Below are 20,520 nucleotides of genomic sequence, written 5' to 3' on the forward strand. Positions count from 1 at the left end.
TTGTATTATTATTAAATGAAATTTAGAATAGTCTGTAATTTTTTCAAGTAGTTCTTAACATATTGCATTTGCCTTACAACCTCCTTAAATATAAATTAAGATAATCCAGGTTTAAACAGCAATCCGCGTAGGTGCAACCAGCCCTGTGGCGCCCGCCCTCGCTGTCGCGATATCCGCGGGGCACCACCTCCGCATTTCCTACACCGCGAAACAAGAGCCCACGCGGGAGAAAGACTACCGCTTCTCGTCCTAATTGAGTAACAGCGCATAATTCGTACGTTTCGCTAATGCGCGTGTGGGTCGTACGTTTTCACAGAATCGCGAATGTATCTACATAACGACCGTGCGTCACCGAAGAGAAGCGAGGGAAGAAAGAGTGAGTTGTCGGTCGCATCTCATTCGTCCCGTGAGTTAACACCCGAGGAAGGGAAGGAAGGGAATCAGTTAGTACCTCCATCGTTTTTTCGATCTTCCTCGCCTTATCCGTGTGTCAGCCGTTTCTACCTTCTTCACCTCCTTCCTCACCGCGGGGCTACCACAAGAATCTGCATCGAGACGCGAAGGTCCCCTTCTCAGGAGGTCAGGAGACCCCCGTGGATCGCCGAGAGATCTCCGATTGTGATTCTTCGTTCGGGGATCTGCGAGAGTCCCTCCATTCTACGAAACGACGCGCTTCGCGAATAAAGGAACAAAGTGTCGTCTCTCACGCCACAGGCTGTCTGATTTACTCAGAGGTTACAAGAAACAATATATAGATGCCAGAGAGCGAAGATCGAGATGTATAAAAATAGAATACAGAAAAGAAATAAAATACAATATTGCCATTGCACAATAACAATCAACCGTATACATACATAAGGAATGGAATAAAATATCATGAATGTGCTGCTATTTTTATCTGATGTTGCGATCAATTAGAAATAAATAATAAAAAACAATACAGTTTATATGAAATATGGAGAATGTTTTTATTCTCTGTACACGAATTTATTCAGAAAGTTTAATAATTACTTATTTTATACACTGTTATTTTAAAAGGAATTTTTTTCGTACATATGGACTGTTTTGTGATCATACACGAAATCACACGATAGGAACAACGGAAAAAAGATGACGGGGAAGTTTGATCGCGTGCCATGAAATCATAACTTTGTTGTTTTGTCGGGACGCGTAATGCATGGGTAGACATGATTTTGTCGCGCAAGATTTTGTTCACTTTTTTCCGGCAACCTGTACTTTAGGGCGTGCATTATATAGTAATAGAATGTTCGTGTAACCACTTTAAGTTAATTTTCCAAATTATAGCTTTAAGAAACACTTTAACAACGCTGTTCTATCAATTAAAATCAAGAACTTTTCTTTTAAAGAAAAAAATGGATGATCCAATACAATACGTATAATGAATGTATATAGAAACACAAGCTTAACGATAAGTTATCGGAGGAATATAAATTAACCTTCGACCGACAAGCAGAATTGTTAGATTTTAGAGGCATAATTTTTTAGTTGAATTTTAGTAGATAAATTCTACTAAATCTGTAAAAAATAAATAAAATACAATCCGACTTTTATGATAGGAATAAAAACTCCATGTTAAAGCCTTCACAAATATGTGAACATTTTTTCAGGTTTTTATACAGAATATTATACAAATATAAAAATCTGTATTGAAATTCGAAGAAAAATTGCGAACGAAGGATGGAAATTGTGTATGACACAATCTACAATTTAATTTTTAAGTTACAATATATTTTTTATATATACTATTCGCAGTAAATAAATGTGTGTGCAGTAAAATATGAATTTTCATTTCATTCAATTATATTCTGTTCGACGTAGAGTATATGGCATTACAAAAATCCATATAAATTTATGTTTAGATATTTTTTCAAAAGGTAAATTTTATTTATACATATGAACAACATTCTCTCGACACAATGAATGCAGTTTATAATATTTGCGAAATATTGAAAAGATTTCAAGTAAAATAATTAATGTTATTGAACATATGTATTTTTCGAGTAATCATAGTTTACTGACGCTATCGTGTTCAAAGCTGGTTATATTGAAAATTAAATATGAAAACAAGGCATGTAAGTGTCAATACCAACGCACAATATTAAAAAATAATCAAAATTCTATTAAATAACATTACATAAATTCCATTGCAAAATATTACATGTTTCGGTCTTTATATTAGACCCTCTTCAGATATATGATAAATATGCTGGTTATATTGATTTCGAAAATTTAGTATACAGCTCTCGAGAAAGGTAAGGCTGGGTCGATAGCAACATCACCCTTGGAAAACTCTTTCAAGGGTGAACCCTGCGATGGGTGGGTGGCTCGTCGGTGGTGGTGATGCCGGTGGTAGAGGTGGTGGAGATGGTGGTTACGCTACACTGATGGTGGTGTGACTATCGACCGAGTGCCGACGACGTGGAACGTCGTCGTGGTTGCGCCATAAGATTTCTTGCCGTCTCGCGCGGTTTCTTTTTCTTTTATTACCAAAAGTTTAATCAGGCGTACATTTTCTCAGAACATCTTATAAATTATGTTTCTCCCATCAAAAAAAAAAAAATGAATGGACGGACGCAATGAAATATTCACGTCTTTACCGAATTACGAATTCTGGCTCGCACTTATTGAAATACACACAGAAAGTAGAATTTTACTGGACGCAGATCTGAAAATAATTTTATTGGGCCATCAAAATAATTATGTAGGACGCTCAAACTGATTGCTAGAATGGTCAAAACTGTTTGCAGTACTGCTCATCATATTTGAAATTCCTACATAATTATTTTGATGGTCCAACAAAATTATTTTCAGATTTGTGTCTAGTAAAATTTTTAGATACTTTAACAAAATTGTTTTTTTTTCCATTTTCCGAATAGTATTGTTCTATTCCGTCCTCAATAACATTTTGTTATTTAAAAGCTTTTCGCAACTACATTGAAAAAAAGTTGTATTAAAAGTTGTATTAAGAGGTACGAACAAAATTCTGATCATACCAGTCAAAATTCTGATTATTGTATTTCTAATATAATCCAATTTCTAACTGAATTATCTCAACTAGAATATCCGACAGATTTAACTATAAGTATCTAATTATATCTTTATAATTGGATGTATCAAAACTCCAATTAATGCAACCATACGTTTGCAGTGTGTACTTGTTACTTAATTAAATACGATTCTTGTTAAGGAAAAGTTGCGACATTTCACCAAATTTCTAGCTTGGGTTCAACTAGACCATATTTATCACGGCAAAACAGACAGTGCGCACCATGTTGATCGACGACACGCCCTCTGTGAAAGCAAGTACAACGTAACCGAGTCTTAATTAGTTTCCTTGTGGAAGCCGTGGAACAAGAAACGACAATGTAGGAAGCTACTTCGCCGTGCTCCCTATTGGTCAACGCGCGTCTGCTCTCGACGGCGGGCTTCGTTTTATCCGCGCGGCAATTAATTAATCCTCGCCGGGCGAGTTCGCGATCGGTCGAGGTAAGATTTCTTGATGTACGCAATGCTCAAATAATTCCGATCGCGTCCGCGATCGTGCATATACGTACGCGCGGATCCAGAGAAACTGCCAGAGAAGCCGCCACGACGACGGGCTTCTTTCCTTCTTGTCTTGTTTCTGCGAAAAAGCCACTGTTTCCTTAAGGGAAGCGCAAAATAATGACGTACTTACTCGTCTCGTCTGAGCAAGGTGTTTTTAAACGACACCGTCCTATGACGTTCGCAGATGGATGATCTCTTTAGAAGAAACTTCCAGAGATATGCAGATCATATTTTAATACGCATATGCTCATAGACTATTAAATAATGTGACACTCAAGTGTCGTACTATACATTATTATGGTTATGGATACGAATTAGAATTCGGTTTGTAAACTGTGAATCATTGATTAACCGATCTGATTGGTCAATCAATGATTTGCACTTTGCAATTTGAATTCAGTCCGTATAATGCGTAGCCTGACACGAGTTTTAGGCTCACAATCAGCAATAATAATCCTTGTAAGAATTTCCTGACAGTCAGAAAAAGATTATCTGTGCAAAAGATACGAATTCAACATCTTTAATACAGTCGCGTAATCGACTTGCTGAAGTTGCGGTTTACTTGCTAAAGTTGATTAAGATCTTACGAAGTATATAAAGTAATTTCTGTCATCTCTCTTGGTGTTATAAATCTTAAAAATACATAAGCTGTAGTCTAGCCACTTTTACACGAAAAAGACGGGTTTGCTGAAGCATTAAAAAATTTAGCTAGATACAGATCTGAAAATAATTTTGTTGTTCTATCAAGATAATTATACAGCACGTTCAAACTGGTTGTTGGAATGTCAAAACTTTTTGCAGCATTATTCATCATATTTGATGAGAATGATGAGATTCCCACATAATTACTTTGTTGCCTCAACAAAATTGTTTTCATATTTATATCAGCAAAGTCATCTTTCCGCGTATTAGATTAGATTTATCTGAAAGAACTTTCAGAAAGATGTGCTTTTAGGATTTTAATCTTACTTTACCAGTTTGAAGTAATATTTGGCGAAGGACATTTGAAAATATTATCGTGCGTCGACATCGAGTTATATACTTTATCTCGTCGGTTTGCAGATAATCCGTGTAAACGTGGTTGGATTTGCTCCACGTTAGGCACGTTAGACAGGGACGACGCAAGCGTTGCGTATCGGTCGTGCCCGACCTGTTTCTCCCCGGGCCTCGGGCCCGTTGAAGCGGACGAGGAACGGGGAAACTTTATCGCGAACGCAACGAACGGTTGACAGCTCCGTGATGCATCGGTAGCGATTTGCATTGGCGTCGACCACGCGGGAACCAGCTGCGAACCCCGAACGAAGAAATTCTCGCCATTCTCCGCCCTGCATTCCGGCCACACGTTTACCGCTGTACAAACCCGTTGAATTCTCATCTCACGTTTATCTCGAATTTCGTGTTAAACAAGTCAGCTGGGAAAGAGATGATTACGTTTAATGTTGAGTGTTTGATAACTATGATAACCCATATGGCAGGAATATAAATATTACTGATATATTTATTTGATGCTTTATGTTAAAATTTGATACTATTAGTATTTAATGCAGAATTTTTCTTAAGTCACACAAGAAGCGTGTACTTTAAATAAATATTATGTAAATGCTTAATCATTAATATTAATTTACTTTGGTTTTAATTATTTAAATTTTTTCATGTAATACAAATGAAAAATGGATTGGAGAGATTGTATAGGTTTTTGTCATTAAAACTGGACAATCTCTTATTCGTAGAAACGTAGAAATAATAATCGTATGCTACTGGGAAATTGATTTTCAAATTCAAACAGGCTCGAACGCAAACACTCTCAAACGAGCGAACTGTATCTTAACTTTGTTGACCTTCCTGTAGATTCCCTGCAATATTTACGTAAAGTCAGATTAGGATAGACACGATACAGACTGGTTCAATTATGGAATCGTGATTGCCAGGAGGCTTTAAAACTTGTAACAGCTTACTCAATACATTTGCTATCGTTTCACCTTCGCGGTTATTTTTGTTAGTGTTATCACGATCAACTTAGTCTTATCACTCGATCGCTCATCTTCACTAGTTGTATGATTACTTCAATAATTATTATTATTTCATATTATATTCATCCATTATTATAATTTATTTTTTAATTAATTATCATTTTATTCTTCATTAATTTCATTATTGTATATTTTTTATGTTTAAAGTTTGTTTTACGGAAATTATTTTTCATGAATGTTATTCAGCATGGAAAGAATGATTTTACTGAAATATCTAAAAATTTAATTAGATACAGATCTGAAAATATAATTTTGTTGAATTATTAAAATAATTATGTAGGAAACTCAAACATAATTATACTGCAAAAAGTTTTGATATTCTGTCAACCAGCTTGAATGTCCTACATAATTATTTTGATGATTCAATAAAATTATTTTCAAATCTGAATCTAAATTTTTAGTAAAACTTTCCATGTGAACTCGCATATTTCGGTACGAAAACTATCGCGTAATTAATCTTTTATCGTGGTTGTAAAATTCTCGCAATGGTCAGATTCTCGTCGTAACGGATTCCGCAGATAGCCGTCACGATAATGTCGCCAATTTGTCTCGTGGAAAGCGCCTTCCCACGTGCTTGAACTGGCATTCGCACTCACGTAACTTTCTAAGGCACGGAAAGTAATCAGCACAGCAAAACAAGGTGACATCAATTATTAGCCATTTGTGTATATAAAGTACATAATACATGCAAATATATAGTACTATAATGCAAAGAATATTTGTCAAAATTAAATGCATGAAATATTGGTAGAGAATTTATTTCGCGTGTTATCTTCATGTCTGTATACATTCTTGGAATACCAACGTTTCGTGAACATTGCAGTTTATTTCATTAGGACAAGAAGCAGATTGATAATAATATAAAAGAGATGTTAAATTTTTATTATTAAAATGAAAAAGATCGTGGATTAAAATGAAATCGAAATTTAAAAATATATAACAAAACTATAGTATAACTCGCAAAGCACTAATCACAATGCAAACAATTTAATGTATTTCCATTGGATTGCTACAGCATTTGTAAAAAACTAATTATAAGAAGTTTCTTGGCTGCATTTCTCTCAGTCGTAACATTAAAGCTGATATTTATTGTAACAGATAGTTGACTCGGAAACAACTAAAAACCTCGTTTAACGCGGAATACAAATATAATTCTCGGTTTGATACAATTTTCCTCGAGAATAATACGATTGTGCTGCTGTTTTTTTTCTTTTACCTTGTCTTCGGATTTTCACTTAAGTCTGTGCGAAGACATACGACACGCTATTTAATTCTTACAAGTAATTAAGCGGTGCGAGATCGCTCGTAAGGTAAACGCGACAAGCCGGTTGCTTATCTACGCTCGACGCATTAAGAGGACTCGTAAAGGACCGTTGCCATAAATCGGACTTTCCTGCAATCTTAATTAAGGGTTAACTACAGAATCTACCTTCCGTGAGGCGCGATGCCAAATACACATTATCAACTCATTACATATTCATTGTAAAATGTGTCACTAATCATAAAGATTCAGATTCTATATTTATTGTTGAACATGAAGGTGTGTTCGTGAAACATTTAAAATCTGGAAAATTACATCATAGGACAGAAAAGCCACTACAATGGCGCTGAAACAGTGTAATATTTTGAGGTAAAGAGAGAGAGAGGATACAATGAAATATAGAATTATAATAAATCTTATTTAAGGAAAAACTGTACGATTTAAAAAATAGCCACTCTCTAAAGGTAAAGCAAAAATTATACGGTATCGAAACTTCAGTTGCAGAACTGTTATAATCATTCAGAAACGATACGACTTAAAGATCTCTTGGCTACTGTGATAAATATCGTCGATTCATCGTGTTATCTCGTACGTCGAAAATTGAAAATCGAAACCTTGCGTGGTCCCGAGTGTTTCGCATAATCGTGGGAGATCCTGAAAGATTCTTTGGGATATATTTTGTTCGGGATCAATATGTCAGGTAGACGACAGATCGTCCCGGATATACGAATTTTTAAATCCGAAAGCAGTCGCATAACGAGCAAGGAATATCTCTGACCCCTCCATTCCTATCTCCACGCACCCGTCTACCTGTTTACCCATTTATCTCTCGATCTCCTCTTTTTTTCTCCGAGCTTCTCTTTGCTTTCTCGCTTCCCTACACGCGCCATCATCCGCGCGGCGTGTAAGGACGATGATTTACGGTTTTAAAGCTCCGTCTCGCTCACGCTCGTCGACGACGAAACGGAGGGCCTCTCTCTTCCTTCGAGAAAAACAGCTCGGCCGGTTCCAGCTGGCTTCTCCGCGACGTCGAGACGCGCCTGGATGATCGTTGCTTTTGCTGCCCGTCGCACGTGAAAAGTAAATACTGAACGTGGCAACGACTCGTTCATCTTCCACAGCTCTTGCAGGACCGCCCTGCCTTCTCTCATCTTTTCTGCCATCTTCAGTTAGCCGCGAGCTGAGCCTTTCTATGACCGGGTACAAAGCGGGTAATATACCTTATCAACGTTCCCATCGGAACGTTCGTGAATATAGAGGGCGGGAGACACGGCTAACATTTTCTGTATCGTTGCGGTTTTAACGAAAAATGAGCCCGGTGAATCGACCGACTTCTTTGTTAACATATTCTTTATAGTAACGATCAAACGATCAAGAGGACTACTCAAAGAATCTAGATCGTTTTGTTTCACATCTTGCGGTTCGCAGCTTTCGCTTTGGCGGAATTAATTTGTACCGGGGCGATGACCGAATTTTGCACTGTTAAATTTATAATATCAAATTATACCCAATTTGAGTTGTTTTTAATCATTTCTATAATAGGTCGTCACTACTTTCCTATCCAATATATTGTTAATTTGACTGAAAACAGTGGAGTTAAACAATTTAACTCAAGAAAATGTATTAAATTTGACTCAAATTTAGTTTAGTTTTTATTAAATGCATATATTAATGGCCGGTATCCATAGTCGATTCTTATATTTGAGATTGTCTTAAGTACAATCTTAAAATGTCTACCCAATTAGAGGGCTGCGGTAGCATCTGACGTCTTAAAATAAGAGTGAACTATGAATATCATCCAATATGGACGATGTTTATTTTAAAACTAACCACAGAAATGGATTGATTTACATTTTGACACATAGAAGTTAAAAATGAAACGTCATTTAACTCAAAGGATTAGATTACTATAGCTTTTTTGATTTCTAACGGCGTGTAATCAGAGCTAGGCAATATTAAATAATTACTAATCCTCGCGACGAAATTTTCTTTTCACTTCTTATCCGCGAAACAAATAAAACTCTCGATGCTAACGTGCCAACGACGAAATCATAAGGATCGGATGCTTATGTAACGCGTAAAGTTTTAGGTAGTACACGATTTATGTTGTCGGTAAGCTCATTTCGATGGCAATAGCGGTTCAAACCAGATCCATTCAACCGCCGATTATCGTGAGACGTACGTTCTCTCTTTCTCAATCAAAAGAATGAATCAAGGAGACTCACAAGAGCGGACGCTTTCTGGGAGCGAGCGCTTCGCGCCTCCATGAAGCGACGGATCCAATTAGGCGAGCGCATGAATCCATAATTCATTCCCTGATTAATTAGCGCGCGTACACACAGGCGGAAGGTGTGAGAGAAGGAAAGGATGAAGGAAGGTGGGACGGTGGATGGTGGAACGATGGGGAAAGGGGCGTGACGAGATCAGTGATCCTTCTCGGCCGCAGTTTACTCGCGCTCGTACAGCGAACAGTATGTAGGTGTGTGCAGGCTTGTAAACGCGCGGGAACAAAAGGAATCGCGTTTAAGCCAACCTTGCGATAGCACCTACCTACGCCCCGTGTATTTGCGGCCGCGAAGTGTGTGCGAGCGCGCTCTTACGTCGTTTTATAGGGAGATAAAAGGTATCCCGACATGACAATCTTGCTTACTAGACCCCGCGGGAGATTATTACGAGCCTGTGTATCAAATTGGGATTCTCCTCGCAGAACGTTGTAACGTTATTACTGGAGATTCCGAGTACTTTGTACAAACGACGGTAATGCGTCCTAAAGACACCATTGAATCGATTACGATTTTTATTTATACATCGTTTGACAATTATTTTTCTATCCAAGATTTTAGCCCTAATCGATTTTCGCGGCTTCAGTTGAACGTGAATTTTTTTTTAGCTGTATACGTTGTGTGAAAAATTGTAACAAATGTTGTTCACAAACTTACATTTTAAGTTACGTAATCTTATTCCTCGGACCTTCAAAATGAAAAAAATCATTCAATTACGTTAACTTTAAATAAAGATTCATTAATAAAGTACACTCTATGTGTAAATATTAATTAAGAACATTTAAGAGCAAATACAGACTACTTTAGAAATTTTTTGACTTGAATTTTCTGGCCAATTTACATTTGATGAAATGTTCAATAGAAAGTGATCAGATATTTTGTAATATACTGTCACTAATACTTTGGCATTTTTTTTAATCCTCCACCGACCAAATTGAACAACCGCTATTTGGATTGTGGCAGGTAAATTTAAATTGTAAAATATAATCCGACTTCTATGATAAAAACTCGTTTAAGCTTTCACACACACAAGTATGCAAGAATTTTTTCAAATTTTTATTTAGCCCAGAACAATATAAAAATCTGCACTAAAGCTCAAAGTTCCCGATCGCTTATAAAAGATGCAAAATTCCACATAACTGACGGAGGATTAAAATTATGATTCGAAGCGAGTTTTGCTCTCGATAACGCAAAAACGCTTCAACGAGTACATCGACTTTTCCGGTCGGACTCTCACATATCGCAACAGAACAGGAAAATGCCCAATAATGTTGTTGCTCGCGCGAAAGAAGCCTGTTCTCGCATTACTGCTCGCTGTATTAAGCACGATGATTGTTGGGAACGCGATGAGTGCGGAGCGCGTGCTTGCTCGCGAGAAAGATCATCTCCGGTTTCACATCGAACAGAACGTACAGCAAGACTAGAGGAAACTCAAAGCACAGGAAATAGTTATAACAAGATCCACTTCGCGCGCAATCGACAAGCACCCGTGTCGGCGATTACAGGCGGAACTGCATCTTCTTGGACAAATGATACGTTTGTCACGTGTGTCTCGGTGTGCGGATACACATGATGATGGTAACTCAATGGTGCGATTATCGAGTGTCCTGATTGAACGAAGCAATGGATCATCGGTCGCTACACGTTCTTTATCACGCTCGAGCAGCGTCGAGGTGAAAATAGAGGAAATGGAAGGTGATGGATCGCGAGCGGTTTGCAGTTTGCCACGTCGCGTTGGTGCAATTACAAATACAAATAGCTAACCGCGAGCAAAACAAAATATACGAGGAAAATGGTACTTTTAGTCCGACGATATTCGATTGTATCGAACATCTCGATAAAATTGTAATGGTGATTCTGCTGAAATAGAAGCTTTTCGAAGTTGATTGAAGAATGGCGCTTTGTTATTTGTTTGCGGTTCTCGAACTTCTCGACAAGAAGTTTCTCTGTAATTTTTAAAATTAATTAAATCAATAATTACGTTTTTGTTTATAAGTTGTCGCGATGGAAAGGCCAACATCGAACTGATCAAAGAATATGTATACGGTTTGACGAAAATTTAATGGAACACCACGTATATACCATGGCAAACGTGCCGCTTTCACGCAGGCTTTGGTAAATCCGATCTTACGTGTGTATTCTGGGAATCGCGCACGACTCGAGTAACAGCGCAGTTTCGCATATAGCGGATACACGAAGGGAAGAAAGACCGTATTTTGACAGCAAAGGCTCGCACGCGATATTGGGAATATCTTCCGCACTTTTTACCGGCGAGACTGCTGTCTGCTATCCTACAATCACTTTCAAAAAAGATGTACAAGCTGCACACCACGTTGCATCGCGAGAAGTATAAAGTGTATCTAATATATTAAATATATAAATAAATAAAAATATATTAGACAAATATGAAGCAATATTATATCTTCCACCACTTTTTCTCACAGTCACGTGTTCTTTTGAGGAAATTTATATCTACAAATTTTAGTTTTTTTTTTTTACCATTGGTTGTTGTAACGACATTTTTAATTACACAAAAAGAAAATGGCTTTGCTAAAGTATCTAGGAATTCAGGTACAGATCTGAAAATAATTTTATTCGATCATCAAAGTAATTTTTGTAACTTTGATTTTGCTCGCTGCGAAATATTACATGAGACGACAAGATCGAAACACCCTGTATATTACGGCACGCGGCAGAACGTGGCGTTCGAAATGCATGAAAGCATGCTTTATACTCGCATAAAGGCCCGAAGTACATGTTGTCGGGCGCGAATGTGCGTATCACACCCGGGGGCTCTAACAAATAGTTCCGGTTATCGGTGCTTTCGCGCGACTTAGGCTCTCCCTTTCTGTCTCTCGCACACGCTCTCTGCACGTTGCACCGTTAATAAACTCATCCAGAAGGAGAGCATGCGTACGAAGGCCAAGTTTAGATGTCCAGATTCGTCGGGGAAGACAGATACCAGAAGGAACTCGCTGCGCGCGTAAACTATGCGTGAGTTAACTTCCCAAGAGATATGTATATATGCGCTGTGCGTCAAACGCTCTGTTCACACACGCCAAAATTGTTACTCCATATCTCGAACGGAAGTTTCTTCAGTGGCACGATATCCGGCGAATACATAAATTGTTATTTTAGAAGAAACTTTTTTACAAAAAATACACAGTAATAATAGAAATAAATTTACAAAGAATAGTTTTACTAAAATATTTAAAAATTAACCTTACAGCGCTGCAGAGCTTTTTCTAGTTCTTTGAACTAAGATTAAAATTGAATCACATTAATTAAAATAGGTATTAAAAATTTGTAATAATTTATACGTTTTTAATAATGTATTATTTTAACTTTTTACTTACATATTTATAATTGAAAATAGATTCTTGAGATAAATTAAAAATTGAAATAACTTTGCGCATTAAAATGAGATTAAAATTAATTATAGTTTTATGTGTGTTCTCCTTTGCAATGGAAATGGTCGCCACGGATCTCTGACATTCTTCCTATAATAAACCGAAACTCTGTGTGAAACATTAATTCTGTCACTGTAGAATTTCTTATAACTCGTTAAATCAAGAAATCAGCATAATTGAGAGAAGATTCCTTGTTCGACTCGCGTAGAATTTATGCGCGATGTTAATTACGACAGTGTTTATCGCATGGCTAGCATACAGTTAAATCTCTCGAGTTATTTCTACGAACGACAGTGAAAACTTTCGAACGATGATGCAAGATCATTGAAAAGACAGCAAATGAATCTCGACCGGGTCGTTCCTTGTTTTTCTTAGCTCCGCAGAGCGACGGAGGCAAGTAGGGGACATGCAACACAGTGAATTCATGATTAATGCTCGTGAGACGCGCGATTTGATATAAAACCCGACACCATCTGACCGCCGTCAGTTTTATCATCTAACGAGGAAGCATAACACATACCTTATCCATACCTCGTCATAAATCTCGCCGCGCGTTTTGATTTACGTACCTTTAGGAGCGTTTGCGAAGAAACGCGCGATATCACGGCGAGCTGCTACACGCGCGTTTACGCCTCCCTTTTTACGAGCCCCGAATGTAACCCCAACTTCTCTCGTTACTGCGAAAATCGAGAGTCTCAAAGAGACGGATTGACAGCGTACAAATCGCTGTTTTAACGCGCCTTTCACGCTTTACATCGATGTGTTTTCTTCTCGTGACCAAAGCGAATCGACCTCATCCTTAGACGATCAACTGAGCGACAGTAAATGTAAATAAACGACTCGGAAAGGACTTGCGGGATATTAATATGTATAAACTTTTAATTAGCTGTCGCGACGCTGACGGCAAATGGATTGCGCTTATGCAAGCGCGTACTATTCGCAGAAACTAGTTATGAGCGAGGATAGAGCGTGGGAGAGCAAAAAGAGCACAAAATTTCCATATATAAAAGAGGAGTGTGTATCGTAACCCAAACAACGTTGGCCAGCATCCCGCGTATCCCAGGCAACAGGGGCGAGGCTTTAAAAGTGATTCATTACCAAGATCTCTCTCCTATCTTCCTCATATTACCTCTAGCTACTTTATGCAATACATTAATGGATATTCATTTCGTTGAGTAAGCTTTATGTATAATAGTTCTCCGTATCGTTCGCCAATACAGCGCAGCCCGCAGGGTTCAATTTCGATACGTTGTATCGTGATATATCGGTCACGCAATTATATCCTGTAAAAAAAAAAGACGAATGTCGAAAGGTGGAATTTTTCTAGTTAGTATCGTCACCAAAGCGATCAGGTAGTTACTTTTATGATGAAACGATGAGATAACGATTGGGCGAGATACGCGTGAAGCCTGTAAATGCGACGGATGAAAAGCATAGACGGCCGTCGATGATTATACATGATCGACGCGCGCGTATTCATTACGGTGCAATCGTGCTGCGCGCGCTTCGATTCATAATAAACGTTATTCTCTGTAATATTGTCAGACAGAGCGGGGTCGTATCAAAGGGAGATCGCGATAATGCCTGTCGTTGACGGGTTCAACGATGCTACGAAGCGAACTCTATAACGAAGCGAAAATCAAAAGCGCACACACGTCTCTATTGAGAGGCATCGCTTCCGCGCAGCTGCGGCGCGCGGATGCATCTCGCCGGTCCATTTCGTTATACCGCGCGCACGCCAATCGGCCGTATCGGGGATTCGAGCCACACACGTAGCGGGACTTCTCCTCCCTTAATTTCAAACGCGGTCGACGTACATGTACGGCGTCTTATAAATAGCGACGCCCGCGTCGAGGCGCTAGCAGTTAACAAACGGTAAAACTAACACCGCCTCCTACGATAACATTTCGCTCCGGTCACGTGTTTTCCGCGGCTCGACTATTATAAGATCCATGACTGTGTGTACTTCGATCCCTTTCTCTGCCTCTTTCTCTCCTTTCTTTCTTCTCTCTTTCTCTCCCCAGCCATCTTTCTTCGTCCTTTCTCGCTGTACCTTTTAGCCTTTTGTGCTTCCACCGTTCCCTTTCCTCCGGCAACTTTCGATCCCCCATGGGAACAATGCATTCTTTGAATAAATTTTTATTTGTCTCGTTATTTGTGTGGATAAAGTTTTATTCACTTACATTATCAGGGTGTTGCCACAATATTGAAAATAAAGGAAATTTCAGAGAAATTGAAAACGATCAAGGAAAGCAGAGAAAATAATCAGGGAATTTTGCAAAATTTTCTGGAAAATTAGAATATTAACTTTAAAGAAATTTAATATGCGTACATCACATACTACACAGTTTTCGAATAATACCAACCATCAAATACAAACAGTGTTGACACATTAATAGTAATTTACATTGCAATATTAAATCGCTCTTTCAACAAAATATTTGACGGTTTTCGAATCAAGATGAAAATACAAACAATTTCAAAATATTATTGAAAGCATCAGAGAAAATGAAATTATGAAATTTTGTTTGAAAATCAGAGAAAAGTTAAAATTTAGAATGAGAAAGTTATGACAACCCTGATGCAAACAAAATATTTAAAAACAAATGATATGTACATATAAAAAATATTAGTTTTATATCTTCTATCTCGTGGAAATGATAAAAATTTAATTATAATTTAATAAAATACCAATAAAAATTAATAAAATGACAATTTGTTTGTAAATTAAAAAAAGTTCTTTATACTCTACTTTGAATTGTTTACAATCTAAATGCATCATTTAAATGAAATTTTATTTGAGTGCGATATTTATTGGTAATACACAGAAAGGTTTTATTCGAATAGAGTTATCCTTGTTCACGAATAAGATTCTATTCTTCATTGGTTATTTGTTATTCGTGAATTTATCCAGGCTCTCGAGCCAACACCCCACAGCGCTGTGAGAGGCGTACCGGTTTCGAAACCGGGTATCTAGCGATCGAAGCACCGACGTTGATTTATGTACGAGACATTCGAACGCTACGCCCTTGCTCGTTAAGGTCGACCGAACGGACGAGAGCGAGCGAGCGAGCGAGCGGCCAGACGCATCCCGCGCCGGTCGGCTATTTAGGCATCGATCGCTGGACTCGGACTTTTACGAAAGAGCGAATACACGCGGTGCGGCTCGCTCCGGAGTTACTGAAACCGGGCCCCGTGCTGCTTTGATAGTCCGAATTGCAAACGAAGCAAGACTCGCGCGCATACGTTCTGCCAACCGATCTTGGCAAAGTCGCGCTTCTCGTTTTGGGATTAAATTCGAACCTACTCGGAACGCCCAGTCTCTCTGAAACGTGATGAATACTCTATCTCTGGTAAATACTATTCCCTCGTCCGACGAGATTCGCGTTATTCGCAGAATGAGTTATTAGCGAGAATTGATGTTAACTCTCTTGATATTTGGAAACTGTAAGTAATCATTGAAAACTAAATAGCCCAAATCAATATGGTGAATCAAATATAGAAGACTATAAATTTTCAATAAAAAACCTTATTACTATAAATTTATTTCTGTATCTGCATTACATGAATTCATATGACTAAACAAATTTTTTAAATTTAATAGATATATGTAAAATATATATTTAACGTATTTAGTAATGTTTCTAAACATTTAATAAGTACGTTAAATACGTATTTTACTGTATATTAAATATAGAAAATTTGTTTATTTATACAAAAATTAATGTAATGTAAAAACTATTAAAAAAAATATAACACTTCACTCGCATATTGCGCCCTTATACTTTTCACAATACAAATTTTGCCGTAGAAACATTAATAATAAAATGGTACTCTTTAATTTCTGTTGCAGACTGCCATTATGCCAGCAAAGCAGCCATGAATCGAACATCCTTGAGCATGAGACCCGCGCGACGGACCAAGTTATTTCCTACACGAACAATGACGAGTCTGTTAACGTTACTTGTGTTCGCGACGACGTTTTCGAATGTATTACCGGAATCGGCAATAAATCCGGTGGGTAGTATCGTCGGCTCAGGATCAGGAGTTTCATCCTCGTCCGGCAGTTCCTCATCCTCGTCGTCATCGGTAATCGGCGTGGTGTCCGACAGTTCCAGTTCTAACGGCAACGGAGTTGGTGGTGTTGGAAACGGTAACGGAGTTGGAGGTGTCAGCGGTAGTGTCGGTGGTAGCCATTCCGTTATAAATGGAGGAGGTGGTGGGCATTCCGGCATCGGAGGCGGCAACGGAAAGGGTCGATGCGAAGAGATCACAATTCCTATGTGCCGCGGTATCGGCTACAATCTTACCGCCATGCCGAATGAATTGAACCACGACACGCAGGATGAGGCCGGCTTGGAAGTGCACCAGTTTTGGCCGTTGGTAGAGATCAAATGTTCAGCGGATCTCAAGTTCTTCTTGTGCTCCATGTACGCACCGATCTGCCTACCGGAGTATACGAAACCGCTGCCAGCATGTCGCAGCGTGTGCGAGCGAGCGCGAACAGGATGCGCGCCTTTGATGCAACAATACGGCTTCTCGTGGCCAGAGAGAATGGCATGCGAGCGTCTGCCGTATCACGGTGATCCGGAGAACCTGTGCATGGAACAGGATAATCACACGAGCACTAGTACAGGTCCTGGTGGCAATAATGGTGGCGCGGTGAGCAGCGGTGTCCCAGGACCACCAGGGCCGCCAGCGCGGCCCACGCGGCCCAGCAAGACTTCGCAACCGGCCCGCTGTAAGCCGGGCAAGAATCAAAAAAACTGCCAGCACCCCCCGGGGGAGAGGACGAGGGATTGCGCGTGCAGATGCAGAGCGCCCCTCGTGCCCCTGGGGGCGGGTGGTTCGGGGATATCAGGACCGATAAGCGCCGTCAGCAGCAGCGTCATCGGGACCGGCAACACCGGGGCCAACGTGGGGGCTGGTCTGGCCGGCATAGCCGTAAGTGGGATAATGCCGGCGCCAGCACCGCCATCGATGGGAGGTATCGGCCGAAGTATCATCCAGGAGATCGCGGGAGTGCAGAACTGTGCTCTACCATGCCGCGGCGCGTTCCTCACCAACGAAGAACGCGAGTTCGCGGCCGTCTGGCTGGCGCTTTGGAGCGGCCTGTGCGCCGCCAGCACTCTCGTGACCGTCATCACATTCTTAATCGACACCCAGCGTTTCAAATATCCTGAGCGACCGATCGTCTTCCTGTCAGCCTGCTACTTCGTCGTATCCCTGGGATACTTGTCGCGCAGCGTGTTTGGCCACGAAGAGATCGCCTGCGACGGTCCGGCTTTGAAATCGGGCGCTCAAGGTCCAGGCGCCTGTGTCACCGTTTTTCTCCTGATTTACTTCTTCGGCATGGCCTCATCAGTGTGGTGGGTGATTTTGGCGTTTACGTGGTTCCTCGCGGCAGGTTTGAAGTGGGGCAACGAGGCGATAGCATCGTATTCGCAATATTTCCATCTAGTAGCGTGGCTGGCCCCAACTGTACAAACGGTTTGGGCGTATGTCGCAGGTGGCGTCGCCGGTGATCCAGTGGCAGGAGTTTGTACAGTCGCTCCCGAGGGGGTGCGCAATTTCATCCTAGCACCTCTGTTCGTCTACCTTCTGCTGGGCACGACTTTTCTTCTGGCTGGTTTCGTGAGCCTCTTCCGAATTCGATCGGTGATCAAACGTCAACCTGGAGCCAAGGCGGACAAATTAGAAAAACTGATGATACGGATCGGCGTGTTTAGCGTTCTCTATACATTACCAGCCAGCGTGGTGTTAGGCTGTCATATGTACGAGTCAGCTTTACGGGATGAGTGGCTCAGTTCTCTGGCGTGTCCTTGTCATCCACGGACGAGACCGCTATACTCCATCCTAATGCTGAAATATTTCATGGCTCTCGCAGTCGGCATTACCTCAGGAGTCTGGATCTGGAGTGGCAAGACGGTCGATTCTTGGAAACGATTATGGAGGCGTTTGTTCGGCGGTGATCGCAGTCACATGGGCGCCGGTGCTGGGATGGTAGCCGGTGTAACTGGCGTCGGCAGCGGTATCGGCAGCAGTATTGGTATCAAAGGAGTCGTAGGTCGAGGGATCGCGATGCCGTACCCATCAGCGCCGGGTCCGGGCAGCGCTCTGTTGCCCCCAGGAAGCGTCGCCAGCGCGTCCCAACATCATCTACATCACCATGTACTCAAGCAACCCCCGCTTTCACACGTATGACGTCACCAGTCTGCGGGGGGAGATATGAATACCGCTGGATGCGCCGAGTCACAGCAGCAAGAGAGGCCTTCCGCCCTCAGCAATTACGGGCCCATCTAGCCCTTCGCCTCGGCCTCGCGCAGGCACAACGCGACGCCGCACCCGGCGCCGCATACGGCGCCACACACGCCCCATTCAGCGGCGACCATCTACTCCAGGAGGTCGCTCGCGTCCACGACGGGGCCGCTGACGCCGGCGCATGGCATCGCGCCCTCCTACACGCAAGCTACCGAAGTATGAAAGATATCGTGTGGAGGTGCACGTAAGATTGAACGATTCAGCGGCCCGGTGTTTAGTGTCAACGGGCGCATACTTTGCGCGATGGACGACGAGCGGCTGCGGTGCTTCTTGATTACCCGATATACGTATTAGCCTGTACGTGTCTTCTTCCGCGGGAATCTCAAGGAATCCTCTCTTCATTTCGGATCGACGATCATCTCTTCGGCGCCTTCATCTTGCCAGTTGAATCAAAGAAACTGTGACCTGTGAAAGGATGAATTTGGATTGATGGAACGAAACGATGCATTTTGATATTATCGATAGGGAGGATCACTCGAGTGTCGCGGTATAGTGAGATTGTGATTAGAAGAAAGATTCAATGAGTGTTACGCAAGAATGTATGTGCGTGCATACGATAAACGGTGAACGATGTCGATTGATTTCTCTATCTTTATCCATATCTATCTGTCTCTCTCTACTCTTTCTTACATTCTTGTAAGGCGGTGCTCGTAAAGCCCGTCAACGTGTCCGTCTAACGTGTATCGTCTCGTCTATTTATCTAATCTAGCCATTAAAGAGCCATGTTGGGGATGCACACACGGATGCGATGCGTACGCGAAAAAGCGGCAGCCTACTTTTTTCCCTTCCCTTTCCCAGAAGAGAGAAGACTGCCATGATCTCTCGATATCGCGAGCTATCCCTCTTTCCGAGAAATATTCCTCTTCTTGTACTAATTCTTTATCACTGCCACCCTTCACGATCGAAGGGTCGCGAAATTGTGAAAGTAGTTTCAACTGAAAGTAGGCCGCCACCGCAATAGATGCCACTGCAATGAAGAAAAAACCAGTGTACAGGATAAACGCTAAAGTAACAAATTAGGCAGGATGGACAACTGTAAATATTGTTCTTAGATGTTAGTCGATGCTGTAAATAAAACGGTCGCCAGACTCATTGTAGGATATTGAGGCGCAAAAGACGATCACGCTTGTGGCAAATGTTGTCATTTCCTTTCACGAGCAGTTATCAGACAAAACTCGTCGCACTCGATGCAGACAGAAAAGTCCATTAGTCCGCGTTATGCAACGTGATATACGCCGCTTTCGCCAATTTTTCTCGAGAAAATATTCAATTTCCAGTTTGTTGAATAATTACATCAGATATATCCTTTATTTTATTTAATTAGATTCCATTAATTAAAATCAAAATCAGAATTTGTAAAATTGCTTCTAACTTAAGATTGAACTGTGTTAAAAAAAACTCGGTAAATCTCATCTCTGCTAATGAAAATTCGAGATAGATCGACGAGATCTGGCATATATTTTATTTTGTTGAAATTTTTTAAATTTATAAATATTTGTAAATTATCTCAAATCATATACATATGTTACATAATTATTTTAATTAATAAATTTATAATTTTAGATTACACAACACTATTCAACTAATCGATAATTTTAACCGATTTAAATCTAATTTCACAATAGTAGAATTGAACGTTATCGCTGCCA

The 20,520-nt window shown here is 40.4% G+C and overlaps 1 protein-coding gene across 2 annotated transcripts in view; it reads left to right on the forward strand.

The window, feature by feature from the left end:
- fz2 (frizzled 2) overlaps nucleotides 1–20,226 on the forward strand; it is a 68,366-nt gene extending 48,140 nt beyond the window's left edge. For both annotated transcript variants that reach the window (XM_018507285.1, XM_018507284.1), the window contains exon 2: nucleotides 16,404–20,226. In XM_018507285.1, coding sequence (XP_018362787.1) covers nucleotides 16,430–18,754 — 2,325 coding nt within the window. In that variant the 5' untranslated portion in view covers nucleotides 16,404–16,429 and the 3' untranslated portion in view covers nucleotides 18,755–20,226. The remainder of the gene's footprint in view (nucleotides 1–16,403) is intronic.
- The last annotated feature ends 294 nt before the right edge of the window (nucleotides 20,227–20,520 follow it).

Source organism: Trachymyrmex cornetzi, unplaced genomic scaffold (genome assembly GCF_001594075.2).
Source record: "Trachymyrmex cornetzi isolate Tcor2-1 unplaced genomic scaffold, Tcor1.1 scaffold230, whole genome shotgun sequence".
Lineage (NCBI taxonomy): Eukaryota > Metazoa > Arthropoda > Insecta > Hymenoptera > Formicidae > Trachymyrmex > Trachymyrmex cornetzi.